The following is a 17,868-nucleotide window of genomic DNA, read 5'->3' on the forward strand; positions in this document are numbered from 1 at the left end:
TGATCTTGAATTAATGACTCTCTGGAGCTTTTCATTTTTTTCCTAGATATCCTGTGAGTGTGTTTTGAAACGTTAACTTGGGTTTGTTTGAAACTACTGCTGATAAACATGCAGATGTATCAAAGGTAGATAAATGAAAAACAACTAAAGTGAAATGTTTCCAGCTAATTTTCTGTGTTATAATTGTGAAATGGCTCTGTTGTGTCTGTTTTATCTGTGTGCATTACAGGAAATCTATGGGAATGATACAACTACTTAGTCTGTAAGACTTAAATAATCTTAGTTAATTGCTGCCTTCCACCATAACCTCAGACACCAAATAATGCTGTATGAGGTAATTCATATTTGTGTTGAGCGTTTGTTCTTATGTTTGAATCAGGAGTCTGATGATGGAGTCTCATGTAGCGCAGATATTAAAGGTCTTTGAGGTAAATGTATTTCTTTGGCGTGAGTACATTTGACTTTTGTCAGTGTTCAGGATTTGTGCTCATGAATCTTTTTCACTCTTCCTGACAAAATATTTTCATTTTCTATGAATCTGGCTTATTTACTGAGGTAAACTAAATTGGTTGCCAACATATTGATACCATTAGTGGAAATTTGCTACTACAATGCTGGATCAGGTTTAGGCGAGTGTGCAAGTCTATGCACCGGTCTAATACTGATGTACATTTATTAATAAGCTTCAAGCCCCACGTTCAGCAGTTACATATAAAAGATCAAAGTCCTCTTTTAACTATTTTTAGAAAATCTCTGAAGTACTGTGATCTAAAAATGTACTTTAAGGGGCCTCCACTTCATCTTTTTTCAAATTTAGCTTCTTGATACAGACATGGGTTAGTATTATACAGCTTTTATAAATCTTCTTATTATTTTATTTATTTATTTATCTTTACACAATGGCATTGGATTAATATTCAGTAATGGATGATACTCAAGGTCAGATATTAGAATTGGTATTGGGAAGGGAAACATGGTATTGGATCATCTCTATATATTGGTTTATGTTGCCATTTTATCACTTTCTGTTTTATCCCCCAAGCTTCAAAATATATCAAAATGCCTGACACTGCTTATCTACAAATTGCCTTAACTTTTAAAGTAGTATTTGCTGAATACCTGAAATACTTTGAAAAATAATACATTTCATTTGACTTTGAAAAAGATTGTTCACTTCTGTTTATTTCTTCAATATCTGAGAGTACATTTAACCATGAACATGTCGTGGCAGTTCATATAGATGGTCATCAAACGCACAAGGGACAAGGCATTTTATTGTTGTAGGTCCTCAGACAGATTCCCTGATATAAACTATACGAGCAGGCGCTCTTTAACTCTTGCAAGGCACCTCAGACTGCCAACACTTGTGTCATACACCATCTTATAAGTCAGTTTGTTGGCACCAAGGCAAATATATGTAATATGTGCAAAAGTCCTCAGCAGCAGCAGAAGAAAAAGAAGCTCCCCAGGAACTTAAAGAAAGCACATGAGTGAAACAGCAACAGGTTGCTACATATTTTCACCTTTTATGAATGCATAAAAATGTTTTTAACACTACACAATAAAAATGTGGCATGTAACTTTTTCTTTTCTTGTAGATCTGCCAAAGTATGGCATAGCACATTAAAAAAATCATCTTTGAGAGCACATGAGGGCACAGAGCATACGACAAAGAGGGTTAAGAGCTTGCTTGTGTGCCCTTTTAGAGTTTTACGTTTACATACTTCACTCCAGTGTTTATTCGCAGACACAGGAAAATAACTTTATAGTTGGGTCCCAGAAAAACAAAGTGGCAGTTAAATAAAAAAAGGTAGCGGCACAAAAAAGAGAGAAAATTGTACGCGGCATGTCAACTTCTGTAGTTGTTGCGTTGCCAAAACAAGCAGCATTTTAAACATCGAAGTCATTGTGATTGTTTTTGTACTTTGTACTCCACTGTGTGCCATCACCTCAGTCTCAGAAGCTTCAGTCCTGTTTGTTCTGGGCGAATGGCGCCCTCTGCTTGTTTTGAGGCTTAAAGCATTCCAGCAGATTTCCCTCCACTATCAAACACAGCATAAAGAAAACTACACTTCTCTCTCTCTGTGATAGTCTCATTAAGGGTGATTATACTAAAATCTGAAATATTAATATTGTCATGGTTTATTGATGCTAAAAGCACCTTTAAGACTGGAAAAAAAACCCTTGAGGTGTGATGTGGTTTGGCATAGCTTGCATTCAGCATATAATAAAATCAAGAGAAAGAAGATGCAGGTTTAAATAAATGGACAGAGGAGAAAAGAGTTTAGGAAGCGAGGAAGGGGAGGTCAGTGTGTAGAGAGGCTTATCAGAGGTTCTGCTGGAGGAAGTGCAGCAACGTAATCTCGTAATGTTCTCCAGACTCTGGACATCGGATACTGTGTCGCTCGTTGGGATAAACCTGGAAAAACAAGAACATGTTTGATCATCAGCAAAACTCTTTCATCGGGGTTCATATATCTTTTCCAAAGTCAGATTCAAGCACTTTTCAAGCTTTTCAAGCACTTTCCAGCTGTAGTTTATTTAAGGAAAAATGTCTGATGAGGTGTCTATTATCAGTTCATAACGGTCGACGTGGAGGTGTGAACCGCGAAGGCAGTGATGAATTATTATTCCAATTTGTCCAATCAAGTAAGACGTTATTATGTTATGAACAACTAAATTTTGTTTTGTGTCAGCAGTCTACAGAAAGATGACAAATTAAACAAAAACAACATTTCATGTTTCAAAATGACTTCAATTTCAATCAAAACTTTACTGAAAATGTGCGAAACAAGATAACTGTCTTTGAAATATGCAGTCAATCAGCTTCTTTTTCAGCAAAATGTGTAAAACATATTGTCCAAACAGAAACAAAAATCAATGAGTAAATCCTCCTACCTGCAGGCTGTATGGCTTCCCTGCCCGGATGAGTTGAGACACCAAAAAGTTGGTGTGGAAAAAGTGCACATTCTCATCTAGAAATCCATGAAGGATCAGCAGTCTGTTGGGCCTGCGTTAAAGAGAGTGACTGAGTTTTTAGTTTCTCTTCTCATGTTCACATATAAACATGTCAGGTTTAATGAAACTGATACTAAGGCTAACAGAAACGGCATTAAATTCAGAGCATTAATGTCTGTGTTCTTAAATGTAGGCTCTCACTCAGTGGGGAGTTTGTCGACATGCAGGGCGACAGAACAAGCCTCGTATCCCTTCTGGTTTTTTTCAGGCGTGTCCAAATATCGCTCTGTGTAGCCGGTGTCGTAAGCCATCCACAACGTCACCGGAGCTCCTGCAATGGCAACCTGGGAAAAAAAACAACACAAACAAAAACACAAAAACAAAACAAAACACAAGAAGGGAGTCATTAGACACACTTTTCACATTTTAAATAATCTGACAACTGTAATCGATATCAACACTAAAAAAAAAAAGGTTGAAAGAACACCAGAGCTTATAAAAAAGAATGAAAAAGCCAAATATCTTCTATACTGTACTGCAGTTAAAATGGTAAATGAAGCAACTATGTGGCTAAAAGGTCTTAACTTCCACAACTGTGTACATTTCTAATCTACACTCTCTGCTGTTGAAGGATTCATCATGTTTTAAGTCTCCAACTTGCTCACTTCCTGCTCATCGTTCATCAGCAAAATGACCAAGCGTTAGCAGTTCTGACCTTGAATATGTCAGGTTTGTGGATGAGGCCCATGAGGGAGAGGAAGCCTCCATACGACCAGCCGTGGATAGCGACACGACTCATGTCGATAAACTTGTACTTTTCAGCTACGTAGTGCAAACCCTCCACCTGGTCATCAATCTCCACCTGACCCTAAGAGGAGGAAAACAGAGAGGTAACCTGACATTAACACCCATTCACCACCAATCTACAGACAATGTGCACACATGCAGGGATTAACAAAAGTTTAAAAAGTGCTAAAACACATAAACACCGGGGAAAAGTGACTAAATTCTGTCGTTACCATTACATAGAAATTCAAGTAGCCATGCAATGACTGTATAAGGTAGAGGCTGTTCAGTATGCGTCATTGCAAGCTGCATATAATATTGTATTGTAATTAGGTTATAAAACACCAAGTTTCATTATCAGTAAATTAACTGATTTCTTCTCTAAAAACATATGAGTAAAATGTGTAAATTTTTTATTTTTTATTATGAAAGGACAGGTCAAACTTGAAATGGGGACAGAGAGGGGATGACATGCAGCAAAGGGCCACAGGTTGGAGTTGAACCCGCGGCTGCTGTAGCGAAAACAAAGCCTGTTTACATACGTTCTACCAGGTGAACTACAGGGCGCCCCAACAGAAGATTTATTTGATATATACCATTTTGTCCTTTACAGCTCCTTCAAACTTGAGTCCCCGCTGACAGGACCCTCGTCCATCAATGACAAGGACAGCGTAGCCCAGAGACGCCAGCGTGCTCAGCCGCAGGTACTTCACTCCTTTGTAAGAGTTATTCACTAACTGGACCTGGAAGAAAGAAAACACGGTTGCAGCAATGTCATTTTAGCAAAAAGATTCCCTGTCGCTCTTAAATAACATGTCCTGCTAAAGTGTCCACAAGCAAAAGCCTGACTGCTTGCTGACAGTTTCTCCTGCTGATCAGCCAAATGTCTAAAAATCTGCAACATGTCTTAAAGTGTAACTCTGGAGGCTCTGGTTTGGTTGAAAAAAAAAACAACAACCCTTAATTCACCCTGTTAGATGTGAAATTCTATAGAATGCATGCTAAAATTACCACGGCCCACTGCAGTGCTCCTGCTCAATACTGGACCAATTTCAAAAATTGATTTTTCCATTAGTCACTTGGATACGACGCCTTGGGAAAAGAAGGACCAGATTTAAAAATACTAAAGTTAACCTGAAGTCTGGGCTGTTGTTCTACAACTTTTTGATTTTATAAAGCAGGAGTTAGAGACAATCTGGTAAAAAGATGTATCACTCAACAAGACAGTCCCAAACCAGCTGCTGGACAAAGTGGTGGTTCATTAAGATTCTGATAAACTGTTGTGCAGTCATAGCACCGATAGCATGCATACGTGTTAAACACTTAACAGACACCAAGTGTGCCCATCTTAATACCAACTTCTGTTTGTGACATCCTGCTGGGATGCAGGGTGTGATAAGATGAAAAAAAATATTAAAAAGACACATTTTTCCTTGTTTTATAGCTTTTCAGTCTAACATGACATAAATCTAGTGTGACACCAGAGGAGATCAAACCTGTGGACCCCCATAGACAAAGACGACTGTGGGATGCTTCCTGCCGGGGACCAGATTCTCCGGTTTGTACAACATGCCGTACAGCTCGAAACCTGACTTCCCTGTGAAGCTGAAGATCTCTGGAGGAGTGTATTCATATGGGAAACCTGAAAAAAGAAAAGCAGCAGACACAAAATAAATAAATAAATACATATAGATGTGATATAATGTGGTGAGAATATACATTTAGGGAAATGAACATAAGTGTCAAGTGTTTAAATGAAGTTAAAATCATTGGGTATGAGAGTGATCTTGAACAGATGACACACAGATGAAATACAAACTGAAAGGGGAAACTTTCACAGCTGCCAGACAACATTTTATCTGTTATAAACAAACTTGTTTATTTTCAGTACCAGCAGACTCCATCATGCTTGCCCAGAACACGGGCTCTTTATGCAACGGGTCATCGTCTGAGCCCTGCAGTTTGTATACGTGGACACAGGGTGATGTGGTCAAGCTGCTATAATGGCTGACGAACAAGTCAAAGGTCTGCATAGGAGACAAAAAACACCACAAAAAGGGATTAAACAATGTGCAGGTTAACTCATAATACTGCTGAACTCACCTGATACCTTCATGCAAAACAACAAGGGTGAGGGTGCTGATGGATGATAATCTGTGCCAATATTTTATGACATAGAATTACATTATATAATTGTGTCAGAAAGAAAACTGGAACACTTATAACACACAATTAAAATAAAAAGAAATAAAGAAATACAAGTACAGTTTTATGTCTCTTTCAGGTTTTCCAGGCTGTAGCTGTGATCAGACACCTCTATTATATCAGAGGTGAATGACAGACTGATATAAAATAAAAGACGAGTGATGTCCTGATAATCTATTAAATTTGTAAAACACTTCATTAAAAAAAAACAGATTCAAATGATACATTTTTTTAATCAGCTATTAGTGGAATCTCAGAGAGAAAAATGTTAAGGAGAAGGTCCCACTAATACTTAAAGGTGCAGAACTTCACTCAAAACTACTTGATTATTATCCCAGAACACAAGGTTGTGTGTGTGTGTGTGTGTGTGTGTGTGTGTGTTGGGATACCTGGCTCACTGAGCAGCTGTGGGAGAAGCCTGGTTTGGTGAGTCGGACGATTTCCCCCGGCGAGTCGTAGCTTACAACATAAAGGTGATGTTCTAGAGGAGAGTCTTTTGTTCCCTGGAAGTAAACCAACTTCGCTGCCTCGTCCACCCAAATCTGAGGACTGGATGACCGCTGCACAAGCAACACAGGGCAAGAAAAATACACAAGAAACATTTTTTCTTGTTTTCAAGTTGGTTTCATCATAATTTTGCTTCAGCTACCATACAAACCTGTCTTATTTCCTCCTAAATTTCTTTTTATCCATGTATTTGTTCTGTTTTTAGATGGTGATTTTGTTTTTACAAGTTCCCATTAAACATATTATTTTAAATTATTATTACAAAGCTAGGATTATATGTGTATGGAGCCTAAAAACAGGGTTCAGTATAACCTGTGATAGTCTGAATGTCTGCAATTTTATTGCAAGAGTTTATTTAAGTATATTTTACACTGATATTTCTTTTGTCATATTCTTTACACTGACAGTTATGAGTATGTGATATAATAGGGGCTTAACTTTGGTCTACAGAAAATATGCAGTCATATGTACACTGACTCAGTTCAAATTTCACACTCTTGTTGTTTTTGTACATTTTCCAAATTAATAAGACCTCATAACAATTTAATTTATTTAACTTCTTTTTGCAAAAGCACCTGAAGTCCGTTAACTCTGCCTGTTTTGTTGTGCTTTGCTCCTTGAGATAAACTACATCATGCAGCAGATGTTAAATGTTATTCACATCTCAGTTTGATGAGCTGGTTGTGGTTGATCATTAGTGCTGCTCTGGATACAGTTAAATGTCAGCGAACTTAAAGAGAAATGTAGGCAGGGCTTTACCTTCGCTCCGTGATTGGCCAGCACCTCCCACTCCCCGCTAGTTACTGCCACCTCCTCTTTGACCGGACATTTGAAATCATCTGGAGAGAGAGGAGTGAAGATAAGTGGATAAACTGATGGATCAATTCACGTCTTTGACAAAACAAGAGACATTAAATGACTTAACCCTATTACAAACAGTTTTCCATTGCATGACCTAATATCTTCAACAGTGGTGGAAACATTCCTCATAGAAACATGGTCATATTGAAATGAGAGAATTAGATTAGATTAGATTTATTTACAGAAAAAAAGAAATTCAGTCAAAAACTACAACAGCCTATTACTCGAAACTAAACTTAAACTAGTTAAATGCATTGTGAGTTTTTGGACAAGTTGGTTTGGTACTGTATTGCTCAAATGTGAGTGTGTGTGTGTGTGTGTGTGTGTGTGTGTGTGTGTCTTATGACTATGACTGAATCATTATATCTGTGTAACAGATGGTGATGGGTGCTTTTTTTTTTTTACTATATCTAACATTATTGACAGATACATACACATTGTGTTTATTACATAGCTGATATTATTTCCTGTAATATGTGGCCCAGATAATGCTACTCAATCCTTTTTGCAAATGATGTATTTATCGTTGATAAAGTTTTATGTGTGTAAAAAAAGCAACAATTTGTGAATCTGGGTGCTTGCTGATGGTGTTACCTTCAGAGTGTGTGTAGCCATTGGCCCAGTTGTAGCTGCCCCGCTGTAACACGGAGGTGATCTTATACAGGTGGCAGAAACCTGTTTTTGATTCATTTACTGTGATGAAGGTGATCTCATCATCACTGGTTTGGATGAACGGATGGAAGATGTCATGGACCTGAAATGACAAATAAAACAGTCATGATGTTTTCATTTCCAGTAAAAGCTGCACTATTTTAGCAAGATTTTAAACATGAATCCATTTTATCGGGCTAAATCATAAAGTGGTGCTCAAAGATGACAAATAACTAACTAAATGCTGCTTACAGTGATAGAAAGCATCACATCTGAGTCAGACATGTATTGAGAAACCTATTTTTTTTTAAACAGAGCCTTCCAGAGTCCAACAATAAGGATTGGACTGCAAGTAAAAAGCCACATCGGACCAGTAAATCTAGCAACATTTAAAACATTGTTTTTTCCGCAGTTGATGATGGAGGTACCTGAGCACTGAGCCATATTGACCCCTTCTTATCTGAAATTGCACAAGCACAATACTGATCAGGCACTTGCAAGAAAAGCACAAGCAAGCATTTTAATTATCCTGGAAACAGTTTGCTACAAGTTTGAGAGCCAGGCAGATGAAATGGGGCATTTTTCATAACGGATACCTTTAGTTGTAGTTTGGTGTTATTTGATAATAAAACAGTTTGATTAGGGGAAAGTAAAATTGACTTGGGCAAGTAGATTTCTGAACTTGCCAACTTGGCAAAAGAAAAAAAATTAACATTGACCCCTGGCCTTACAAAGATGTGGTGTTGAGCCTCACATTGATCCATATGTCGCTGGTTTCCTGGTAGATGATGAAGGGATGGACGGCGTCTCCGAGGGCCTCCACGCTCTTCTGCCTACTGGCCTCGTCCTCATATGCGGGGATGAAGAATGCCTGGGGGAGCAGGACCAGCTGGAGATTCTGTTGTCGTCGGTCCATCATGACCACCCATGCACTGACGCACAGAAAGAGGAGAGCTGTGACAGGTACGAGCATGCGCAGCGCACTAACTCTATGTTACTCAGGTCTGGGTTTTGGATTGAGTTAAAAGATGTGTCCAGAATTTTAGTTTAGACCAGTAAAAAACAAACTGATATTACCAAAAGAATATGAAGTATTAACAGTATTGGTGTTATGTCAAAGATGTCTATGTTGTATTGTGTTGCAGAGATATCTGCTGAAATGAACTAACTAGCCCCGACTCGTCCTGTCTTGTAATGCTACTAGTACCTCAGTCTGCTCTCTGTCCAACATAAGTCAAGCAATTAAAAACAGCAGTTTGGTCAAATGTTGTGTATTTTTGCCTTGATGTCAGGTAGCAGTTATTTTTTTCCCCCTATGATTGATGACGACAAATTTAGACTACCTGAATCCAGGAGGGGACGGACTGAAAAATTGCCATTACTGTTATGAGACTGAGGCAAGTTTGGAAAATTTGCTACATAATTTTTTGTGGACACTGCAAGGTTTATCACGCGTGTCCAACAGTACGCAACCTTGAACAGTGTCATTTAGATTTTTTTGGAGCCTGTGACCAGAACCTTTTAAAACTATGGGTGGTGATTTTTCTATGTTATAGAGAAGAAACTCACTATCTGCCGTCTTTTGTCCATCCGGCTCTAGTGATATATTCGGCACAAGGGAACAGGCTGGTAAAGGGAGCAGGCAACACCATCTCCTGTGTGCTGACAATCTGAGGGAGACATAACAAGAAGCTGGCGTCTGAACATCTCTTTGAAGAACTTTCGAGTAATCTATCGTGGCACTGAACAAGCACTCACTTTGCCAAGACTGTCGGTCCTGATTTCTGCTATTTTGAGAGTTATGTCAGGATTCTTGCTGCCTGGAAACAAAAAAGAAGTAAGTAACGTACAAACATAAAAACACAAATGAAACCTTTCTGATATTAACAGAAGTCTAGAGCATCATGCTGCACTGAGCTACACACATTCATGCACAGTATTATAAAAGGTACCCTGTGGAGTTCTGAACTTGTAGTAGCTCTAGAGCAAGTCTCATATCTTATCTTTCTTATCATGCCAGAACACCATCATTGCATCACCAAAGGCAGTGAAGAAGAAGACTGCCACCTACTAAACACGGATGGAGACCATGCAGGTTTTAAAATCGGCTTGTTGTACGAGACAAGAAGTGCACTCAACTTGTTTGTCACTACTTTGGTCGGTAACAATTAATGTGAACATAACTTTAATTTTATTGCAAGAAAACTCCACGGGGCACCTTTAAATAAACTTGCCTGCTGCAAATTTTATTATCATGCAAAAACAGGAAACAATGTGTCTGTAAAATAAATCAAAAGTTAGTGTGGTTTTTGTGTGTACCTGCACGTGGGTATCTGTAGACGTCGGTCTGACGCTCCTCCAAAGCTGGAGATGGAACATGAATGATCTCAACCTCAGACTCATCCACCTCCTCGTACAGAATCTGCAGCGTCTTACCACCGTCTGCTTCTGAACCGGAGAGAGAGACCAGTAAAAGCAGTCAGAGACGGCTTTGCTCACAACAGAAAACTGCAAGCAGGCCTCAGATCTCAGGTCTCAGAATAATTTAGAGACATTCTTCCTGAAACAAACTACACAACTGTAAAGGTACACTAAAGATTAAGTAAAAATATTCTCATTATAATGTTAAACTTGAATAAAAACATTCATTTAATATTTGTAATATGGATTAATATACTTTCTGTTCATGCTGAAACTTCAAACACTGGTCATACTGAAGTTACATGATTGCATGCAAAAGACTGAAAAACAAGTCAGATGAAATCATATGATCTGCTGACACGACGTGTTTTCGTGTTTCATTCATAGATTATACAAGTTTCATTCTATTTTGAGGAAGTCAAATGCTGCTCAGCTGATAAGCAGTCTATACATTTTAGACAACCAGATACTGTTTTTGGGAAAACTATAAAAAGAGGCATTTCTGTCTCTCTCTTCAGAGAAATCCTTTGATGTTTGAGTTTGGTGGTAAGGTTTGTCTCTCTTATTGTACGATATTAATTTTAATTTTCAGCCCATCAATGTTTTGTGCATTATTTTATGTGGGTGTTGAAGTGTTCACAGACAGTTTCAATGACATGATTAAATTCACTGTTATTATTACAACTGGTCCATTAAATACCCTTTTTTGCATTTGTTTTCAAGCACTTTGTCTTACATAAATACATTCTAGTTATTATACATCTAGTAAAATGAATCTTTATCTGAAAGTACTAATATAATGATTATAATGATTGTTGATAATAAGCCTCCTTGCTAAGAAAACAATCTATGTCTCTATTTCTCACTCACCTTCACGAGCAGCTGGTGACCACCAGTATCCAGTGAACCGGTCAAACTCTTCCTGCGTGACAAAAGTGGCTACACCCGCAGATTTGGGGTCCTCCTTTGGGTTATCAACACCTAAAATGAATACATAGAAAAATAAAACCATTTTGTAAAAGTACCAAGTACCAAATAACCACCAGGTAAGACTCTTGTGGAATATGTGACCTCCTCAGTCCTGACCTTTATGGCAGAAGGTGAGCCTCCTCTCTTCGCCCGTCTCAATGCTGGTCACCCAAATGTCATTGTTGTGGATGAAGCCGATGAAGTTGGGGTCCCCAGGGCAGATCTTGGGGTCCATGCGTGTACCTGAATTCTGGCTCTTAATCTCGACAGGCTTCATTGGAGACGTCTGTACAAACAGAGAGAAAATCACAGCTGCTATAGTTCCACACTTTGTCATTAACAATAAGCAAAGATGTAAAAACATCAATTCATTTTCTACTCTAGAGTCTGACCAAGACGAGATTTTTTTTTTATTTTTTCTTTTATTTTTAAACCAATAGAGAGTTTTAAAAAAGCTGATGACAGACTGTTTTTGTTTCTTTTTGTTTGTTTGGATATTTAAACAATTTAAAATATTCTAAAAAGGCTTTGCAAAACAATACGAAGAGAATTTGTAGGATAATTCTTGCTAAACATATCCTATTTTTTGTTATTAAACTATTATTAACAGTGCAATTTAACAGCAATAACTGTGATAATAAATCAACAATGAAAGTCATGTTTAAAGGAAAAATTACCAGAATATACATGTTCAAGCATTTATAATGTGAGAAACTGCTTAATTTTCCCTGTGCTCTATGGTCTTAAAGTAATTAATTTGGGGGTTTTAGATAACAGGCTTTGAAAAGGGAATGGGAGATGACACTGTGGCACAAGACAAACCTGTGATCATTTAAGAGACTAAATATACTTTGCCCTTGCACCTTCCTGTGTGCCCAGATTATGCACCATTTAACAAGCAAAAACAGAGTTGGACACGCCCTAAATGTATTTGCACCATCGACTTAAGATCATGTGTGGGACATAGACCTGCATTAACTGAGTCAGCAAACTTATCAGGCCCTGCCGGTCTGTAAGGGTCACTCTGTGCTGTGTGGCAATGAAAGTCTTACTGAACTGTCCTTTAACTCACAATGAGGCTGTTGTCTCCACCATCACGACAGTAGTACAGACTGCTGTTGGCCTGGAACAGGAAGAGGCCGCTGGGTCGGTGAAAATCATAAGAGGTGATGCCAGACACCCCCAAACGTTTCCTCTCTCGCAGCAGCTCCTCCTCCCGCGAGAAGCCCCCGTGGAGAGGGCTGGCCTGAGGTCAGGGGATACAGGAGGACACACAACGTGACAATGCTGGTCGAGCGAGGTCAAAATCAAAGAGAGTTTGTTCAGGGCATGGAAAATAAACAAAGAGTGAGAAAACATTATTACAGTAAATTAAACGAGAGAAAGACTATATATTAATGAATAAAGCCTCTTTATTTAGCCTGCGCTCTCTCGTCAGCAGGAACAACTGTTTATCAAATCAAGTAGTCTAAGTTATACCACCTTTAGGGGGAGATTTACAACAGTTGTTTTTTTTTAATGAACTGTGCAAAATTATTTTGCAATTTCAACTACATGGCTTGGGTAGTCACCTAATCTTCCATGTTATCTTTCTTGTACGTGTGTATATTGCCTTTGTAAAAGCTCTTTGTGACCTATGTCTCTGAAAAGTGCTATATTAACAAAGTTTAAAATCTTTTTTACTTTTATACTCAACAGCAAAGACACCATTATAAGAAGACTGGTTCATATTCATCTTCTTAACTATAATACTCTTAAAAATCACATACAAGTTTCAGAATTTACTAAAAATCCTCCTCACCTGAAAGCGGTCCAGCATCTGTTTCCATGACAAAACCAACAGCGCATCCTTGCGGATCTTCTTGGGAATGTCTGAGTAGAGTAAAGCATTATCCCTGCTGGCATAAGGCATTCCTGTGTGAGCATAAATGCTTGTTTAGTCAACAACCGTGCTGCCATGGGTACAGGTCTTACAGACTCTATGTATTGCACATTACGACACTTGACACAGCTTTGGAAATGATATCACACACTACAACTAACTGCTTGAGACACAGCAGCAAAGAGCAGCAACCATTCTGCAGAGATTCTTTGCACTACAGCTGCAACAGAAAAAGCAGAAAGATGGGTACAAAGCAAAATGGTGTTCCTAGTTGAGTTTCAGGTTTTCTCCAGCACACACCAACTTGATCCACTGCAGCTCTGTGGATATCAAATGAGTCTGAAAACAGTTGCAGGCTGGCAGCTCTGACTCACCAGCTGTATCCACAGATTATTCACAGAAGCATGTTGCCTTTCTAACAGACTGCGAGGAAGCAACTGAATCTGCAGGCCAACAAGTCAGCGCCCACTAAAAGCACCCAATTGAAAACGTGTCATTTTTTGACATTTATTGTAGAAAATTACATTATTTAGCACTTAGCATGTATTATTTCAGACTCTGTCTGCATATGAATAGATATTTCAACAACTATGACAGCCATCAGCTTTCAGGTTCTCAAGCTCACCAAGGTAGTAGATGCGGTGGGAGTGCGGACTGGTTTCGTCCTTTGCAATGAACTGGAAGTCGTGTGGAGCCTTGTTGATAACTATGCCTGTGTGCTTGCGGCCGTTGTGGATGATCTTCCGCAGGCCATCCCATGTATGCTTCTCCACCTGGAACTGGGTGGGATTCACGTCCTCCATCTCCACCACCTCTGTGCTGTCCGACAGCTCGTCCACCCCGGTCATGTCTGCCAGTGCCAGTCTGACACTGTGGACAGACACTCAGACTGGTCAGTTACATCTACAGTAAATCACACTGGGGAAGTAACTCTAGCAAAGTGCCAAATATGGGTATGTCTTTGAGTGTGGGCAGATTAATTTACCTACGTTCTCACAGAAACCAAACTATTTATTGCTCATCTGATTATTTTTGCGATTCCTTTACTTTTCATTTTGTGCCACCAGCAGGTCAAGATTTGCACTTGCGACACTTTGGTTTAAGATCAAATATGAGCACAACTAATGACGATAACATCAACCTCAGCTGTGCTTTGTGATAATTCATAGATGATAGCATTCAAACATGCTAAACTAGGATGGTAAAGATGATAATAATTACCTGCTACTCATAAGCATGTTAGCATGCTTATTTTAGCATTTAGCTCAAGACAATGCTGTGCTAAAGTACAGACTCACAACATGACTATATACACATCATTATAAAATTAGGCCACTAAAAGCACAAAGAATGAAATAACAATAAGATTAGATAAAATAAGATTTAAGAAATAAGCAGATAAAACAGATAAAAGTATAAAAAGTAATAAAGGACTTTTTTCTTAAGATATGTTTTCAGAAGTGACTTAAAAATGATCGCCTTATGGGTTCTGTAGGCTTGAGATCTTCTTTAACATACAAAATACCTAATTTCAATTAATACATTTTTACAGCAGTATTTATATATCAAGTGACAGATTTTGTCCTCAGGGTCAATTTCTGACATTCAGAAACTTTCAAATATTTTGCAACAAACACTATGAAACTTTAAAATGAATGAAAATTAAAATCAAATAAATATGGTTCAAACAGCTGTGAGGGTAAAAATGTCCCATACCTTTCCTGGCCGTCTTCTGTTCTGTCTTCAATTTTCAGCCTCTTTACTTTGTGCATTAACTGTTCAACTACCCTGGACCAGACCTCACACCCTGCAGGAAACCAGGTTAACACATGAGAACTGAAGATGTCCAAAAGAGAGGTTTGTTTATAGTCAAAACACATTTCAGGCTATTTCAGCACTTTATCTGACAATAAAATCATTTAAAAGGAAGACTAGACTTTGCCCTAAGCTAAGCTCACATGCTACCAACAGTAAAACTGTTACTGAAGTGACGGCCCCGTCCAGGGCAGATGTCTCTGTGCTGCTTCATGGAGGAATTGCTGCTCCTCAGCCGACATCCGCTACTCTTCCAGCTGTGCTCCTGACATGAAGTCTCACCGAGTGTGACTTAGCTGCATGACTCTGACAATTCAACGTTTGTATCATAACTGTGGCAAATGTTACATGGTCCCTCCACATTTTACTGTAGACTGTATACCATAGGCTGTTCTGTTGCCTGAGGCCAAAATGAAGTGCAAGTTCTATAGAAGTTAATTCCCAGAAAACGCAACAGCAGCTGCAGCCTTCAACCAATTCATGTGTCTGCCACAAGAACAAATATACTTGTTTATTTGATATATGATGATTTGAGTGATTTATGTTAGGAAACATGACTAAAACTTGAATTCATTTGTTTTTTCATTCATTCATTCATTCATTCATTCATTTTCCCTATATGCCACAACGTGTCATCACATGACTAAAGTTCCAGGTCACATCATGACAACTGATCAAACTCCATCCCCTGATGAAGGAAGTGAGATGGGCAAACTTAATGACTAAAACAGATGATTTTGCTTCATTTTATTCTACTTCATTGTAGTCTAATTTGATATACACAGTCTTACAAATGTTTTTTTTAATGCTGTATGGCAGGCATATCCAAAGTCCAAACCAGGGTGCCAATAGTGGCCCCTGGACGGCTTTGGCCTGCTTCACAATGTTGGTTAAACAAGTGAGCAAGACATAACTGTTCTCAGTTTTTTTCTGCTTATGGCAGGTTTACAGTATACAGTTTATAGACGTGCACCATGTAGAAACTATGCTGGCGAAAATGGTGTGTTTTCATACAGATATGATAAACAAGCAAACAAATGAAGAAAGAAGCATAACAGTTAAAGCACCACAGCTTTCAGGAGCAGTGAATAGTTGAATAAATTTTTAATGGAAGATCAGACAGTCGCATTTGTCTAATTTGTATGCGATTTTTTTCCCATTGTCCATATAATGGGACAGGCATTTTTTTTTACATTATCCAATCTGAATCCAATTCAAAAAGGTTTGGTCACCCCTGCTGTGTAGGAAGCACTATGGATTGTCGTTGTCATTATTATTTATTTTAAGTGCTGAACAGACACACACAAATATATATATATATATTTGTATATATTTACATCATCTAGATGTCGATTTAACAAAAACAAGCTTCTGTAAATGGGATAAAGGCTGACTCATTGTTAAAAAGTTTGTTTATTTTCCTAGTCTGTGCCCAATTTCTGTGCCTCTATTGACAAGCCTCACTTTAAGATATTTTATCGTGGACACATCAACTATGAACATAAATACCCCTTCGTGGTATTTTCAAAACTACTTTTAGCACAATACCCGTAGCACCATCCTCTCAGTCTGTTGCTACATAAATAATGCTTCCTGCCATCCACGTAAAAACAATCAATTTTGTGACACAGACAATAAATAGTTCCGTTTTGAGCCACATCGGCTAATGAGGCTAACGTCAAACAACGTGACCGACAGCTTCACACAACACAGACAGCATCTGGCCGAGTGTGTCCTCCCCGTCAAACCCATCAAACCCAGATTACACGACAGCTGAAACCCTCCGTGTACTCTGCGCTGCTCTGAGCTAGCCAGTTAGCCGCCCATTAGCGACAAGCAGTGACTCGTTAGCTTACACACCAAAACGGAAACAAGTCGAAACAGTAAACACTCATTCATTTACAGCTTACACTTTCAGCTCAAAAAACTCTCCTGCTGTCGAAGAGACGTCCTTGTTGGAAACACCGGTCAGGGTCTGAAAAAATTAGAGAAGTCAACTACTTTCCATAGATCGGGAAGCTTAATGCCAATATGCTAACGACGCGGAAGCAGCTTGTGAAATCAAACGTTAGAAGTGAAGACCTTTGACCCGGATGTGATATGTGAAGTTTGTAGTTTTATTTATTTTCTGCTTGAAGCGGCTTGAAGAGGTTTTATTTCTTTTTATTCACTTTCGAAATTTACAGAAGAAATAACCCTCGTGCTATTATGTGGGAATATAAATATATAATAACAGAAAGAATTCCGAAATCCGTGGTGGTTTCTATAAATGTTCTTAAACTCATCTGAATGTTGTTGGGATTCAACATGTTTAAATTTAAATTTAATCCCAGAAACATTGTGCTAATGGCTCTTCTTTTGACTTTAAGGCTACATCTAATGATTATTTTCTTTGGGAATTATTGGACAATTACCTCCTCTATTTATCGATGAATCTTTGAGTCAAACAAATATTTCTTTAAAGTGAAAAGAAATATCCATCACAATTGTTGAGAACCAAATGTGGCATTTAAAAATGTCTAGTTATGCTTACAACCAGTCCAAAACTCCCTTTTAACTTACAATATCAAAAGATGAATAGCAACAAAGCAAAGAAAATTACCCAAAAAATTAGCTAAAATTGCTAAAAAAAAAAAAAAAAGAAAAGAAAAAAAGAAAATGTGCTTTCGCTCTCGCTCTTTGTAAATAATTTTCTAAATCTACTAATTTATTGCAGTTTGTGGAACATTTCTTACTAAGTTGCGGATGTCTTTTTTCCCATATTTTTGAAAGAAATCTATTTGTGAAAAGAGTCTGACAGCAGCACAAGAAAA

The 17,868-nt window shown here is 38.3% G+C and overlaps 1 protein-coding gene across 1 annotated transcript; it reads right to left on the bottom strand.

The window, feature by feature from the left end:
* Nucleotides 1-1,164: 1,164 nt before the first annotated feature.
* Nucleotides 1,165-17,143, bottom strand: LOC121965223 (dipeptidyl peptidase 9-like). Its single transcript, XM_042515384.2, has 21 exons — nt 16,966-17,143; nt 14,957-15,047; nt 13,866-14,110; nt 13,160-13,272; nt 12,431-12,604; nt 11,476-11,644; nt 11,260-11,370; nt 10,288-10,416; nt 9,727-9,788; nt 9,538-9,638; nt 8,723-8,900; nt 7,912-8,071; nt 7,216-7,295; nt 6,339-6,509; nt 5,636-5,771; nt 5,241-5,386; nt 4,341-4,487; nt 3,674-3,826; nt 3,160-3,302; nt 2,899-3,010; nt 1,165-2,419 (listed from the first exon to the last, which is right to left on the bottom strand). The coding sequence occupies exons 2-21, from the start codon at nt 15,010-15,012 to the stop codon at nt 2,327-2,329; spliced, it is 2,679 nt and encodes an 892-aa protein (XP_042371318.2). The 5' UTR covers nt 15,013-15,047; nt 16,966-17,143; the 3' UTR covers nt 1,165-2,326.
* Between the last annotated feature and the right edge of the window lie 725 nt (nt 17,144-17,868).

This window comes from Plectropomus leopardus, chromosome 5, assembly GCF_026936395.1.
Source record: "Plectropomus leopardus strain MGB_pleo_1.0 chromosome 5, ASM2693639v1, whole genome shotgun sequence".
Taxonomy (NCBI): Eukaryota; Metazoa; Chordata; class Actinopteri; order Perciformes; family Serranidae; genus Plectropomus; species Plectropomus leopardus.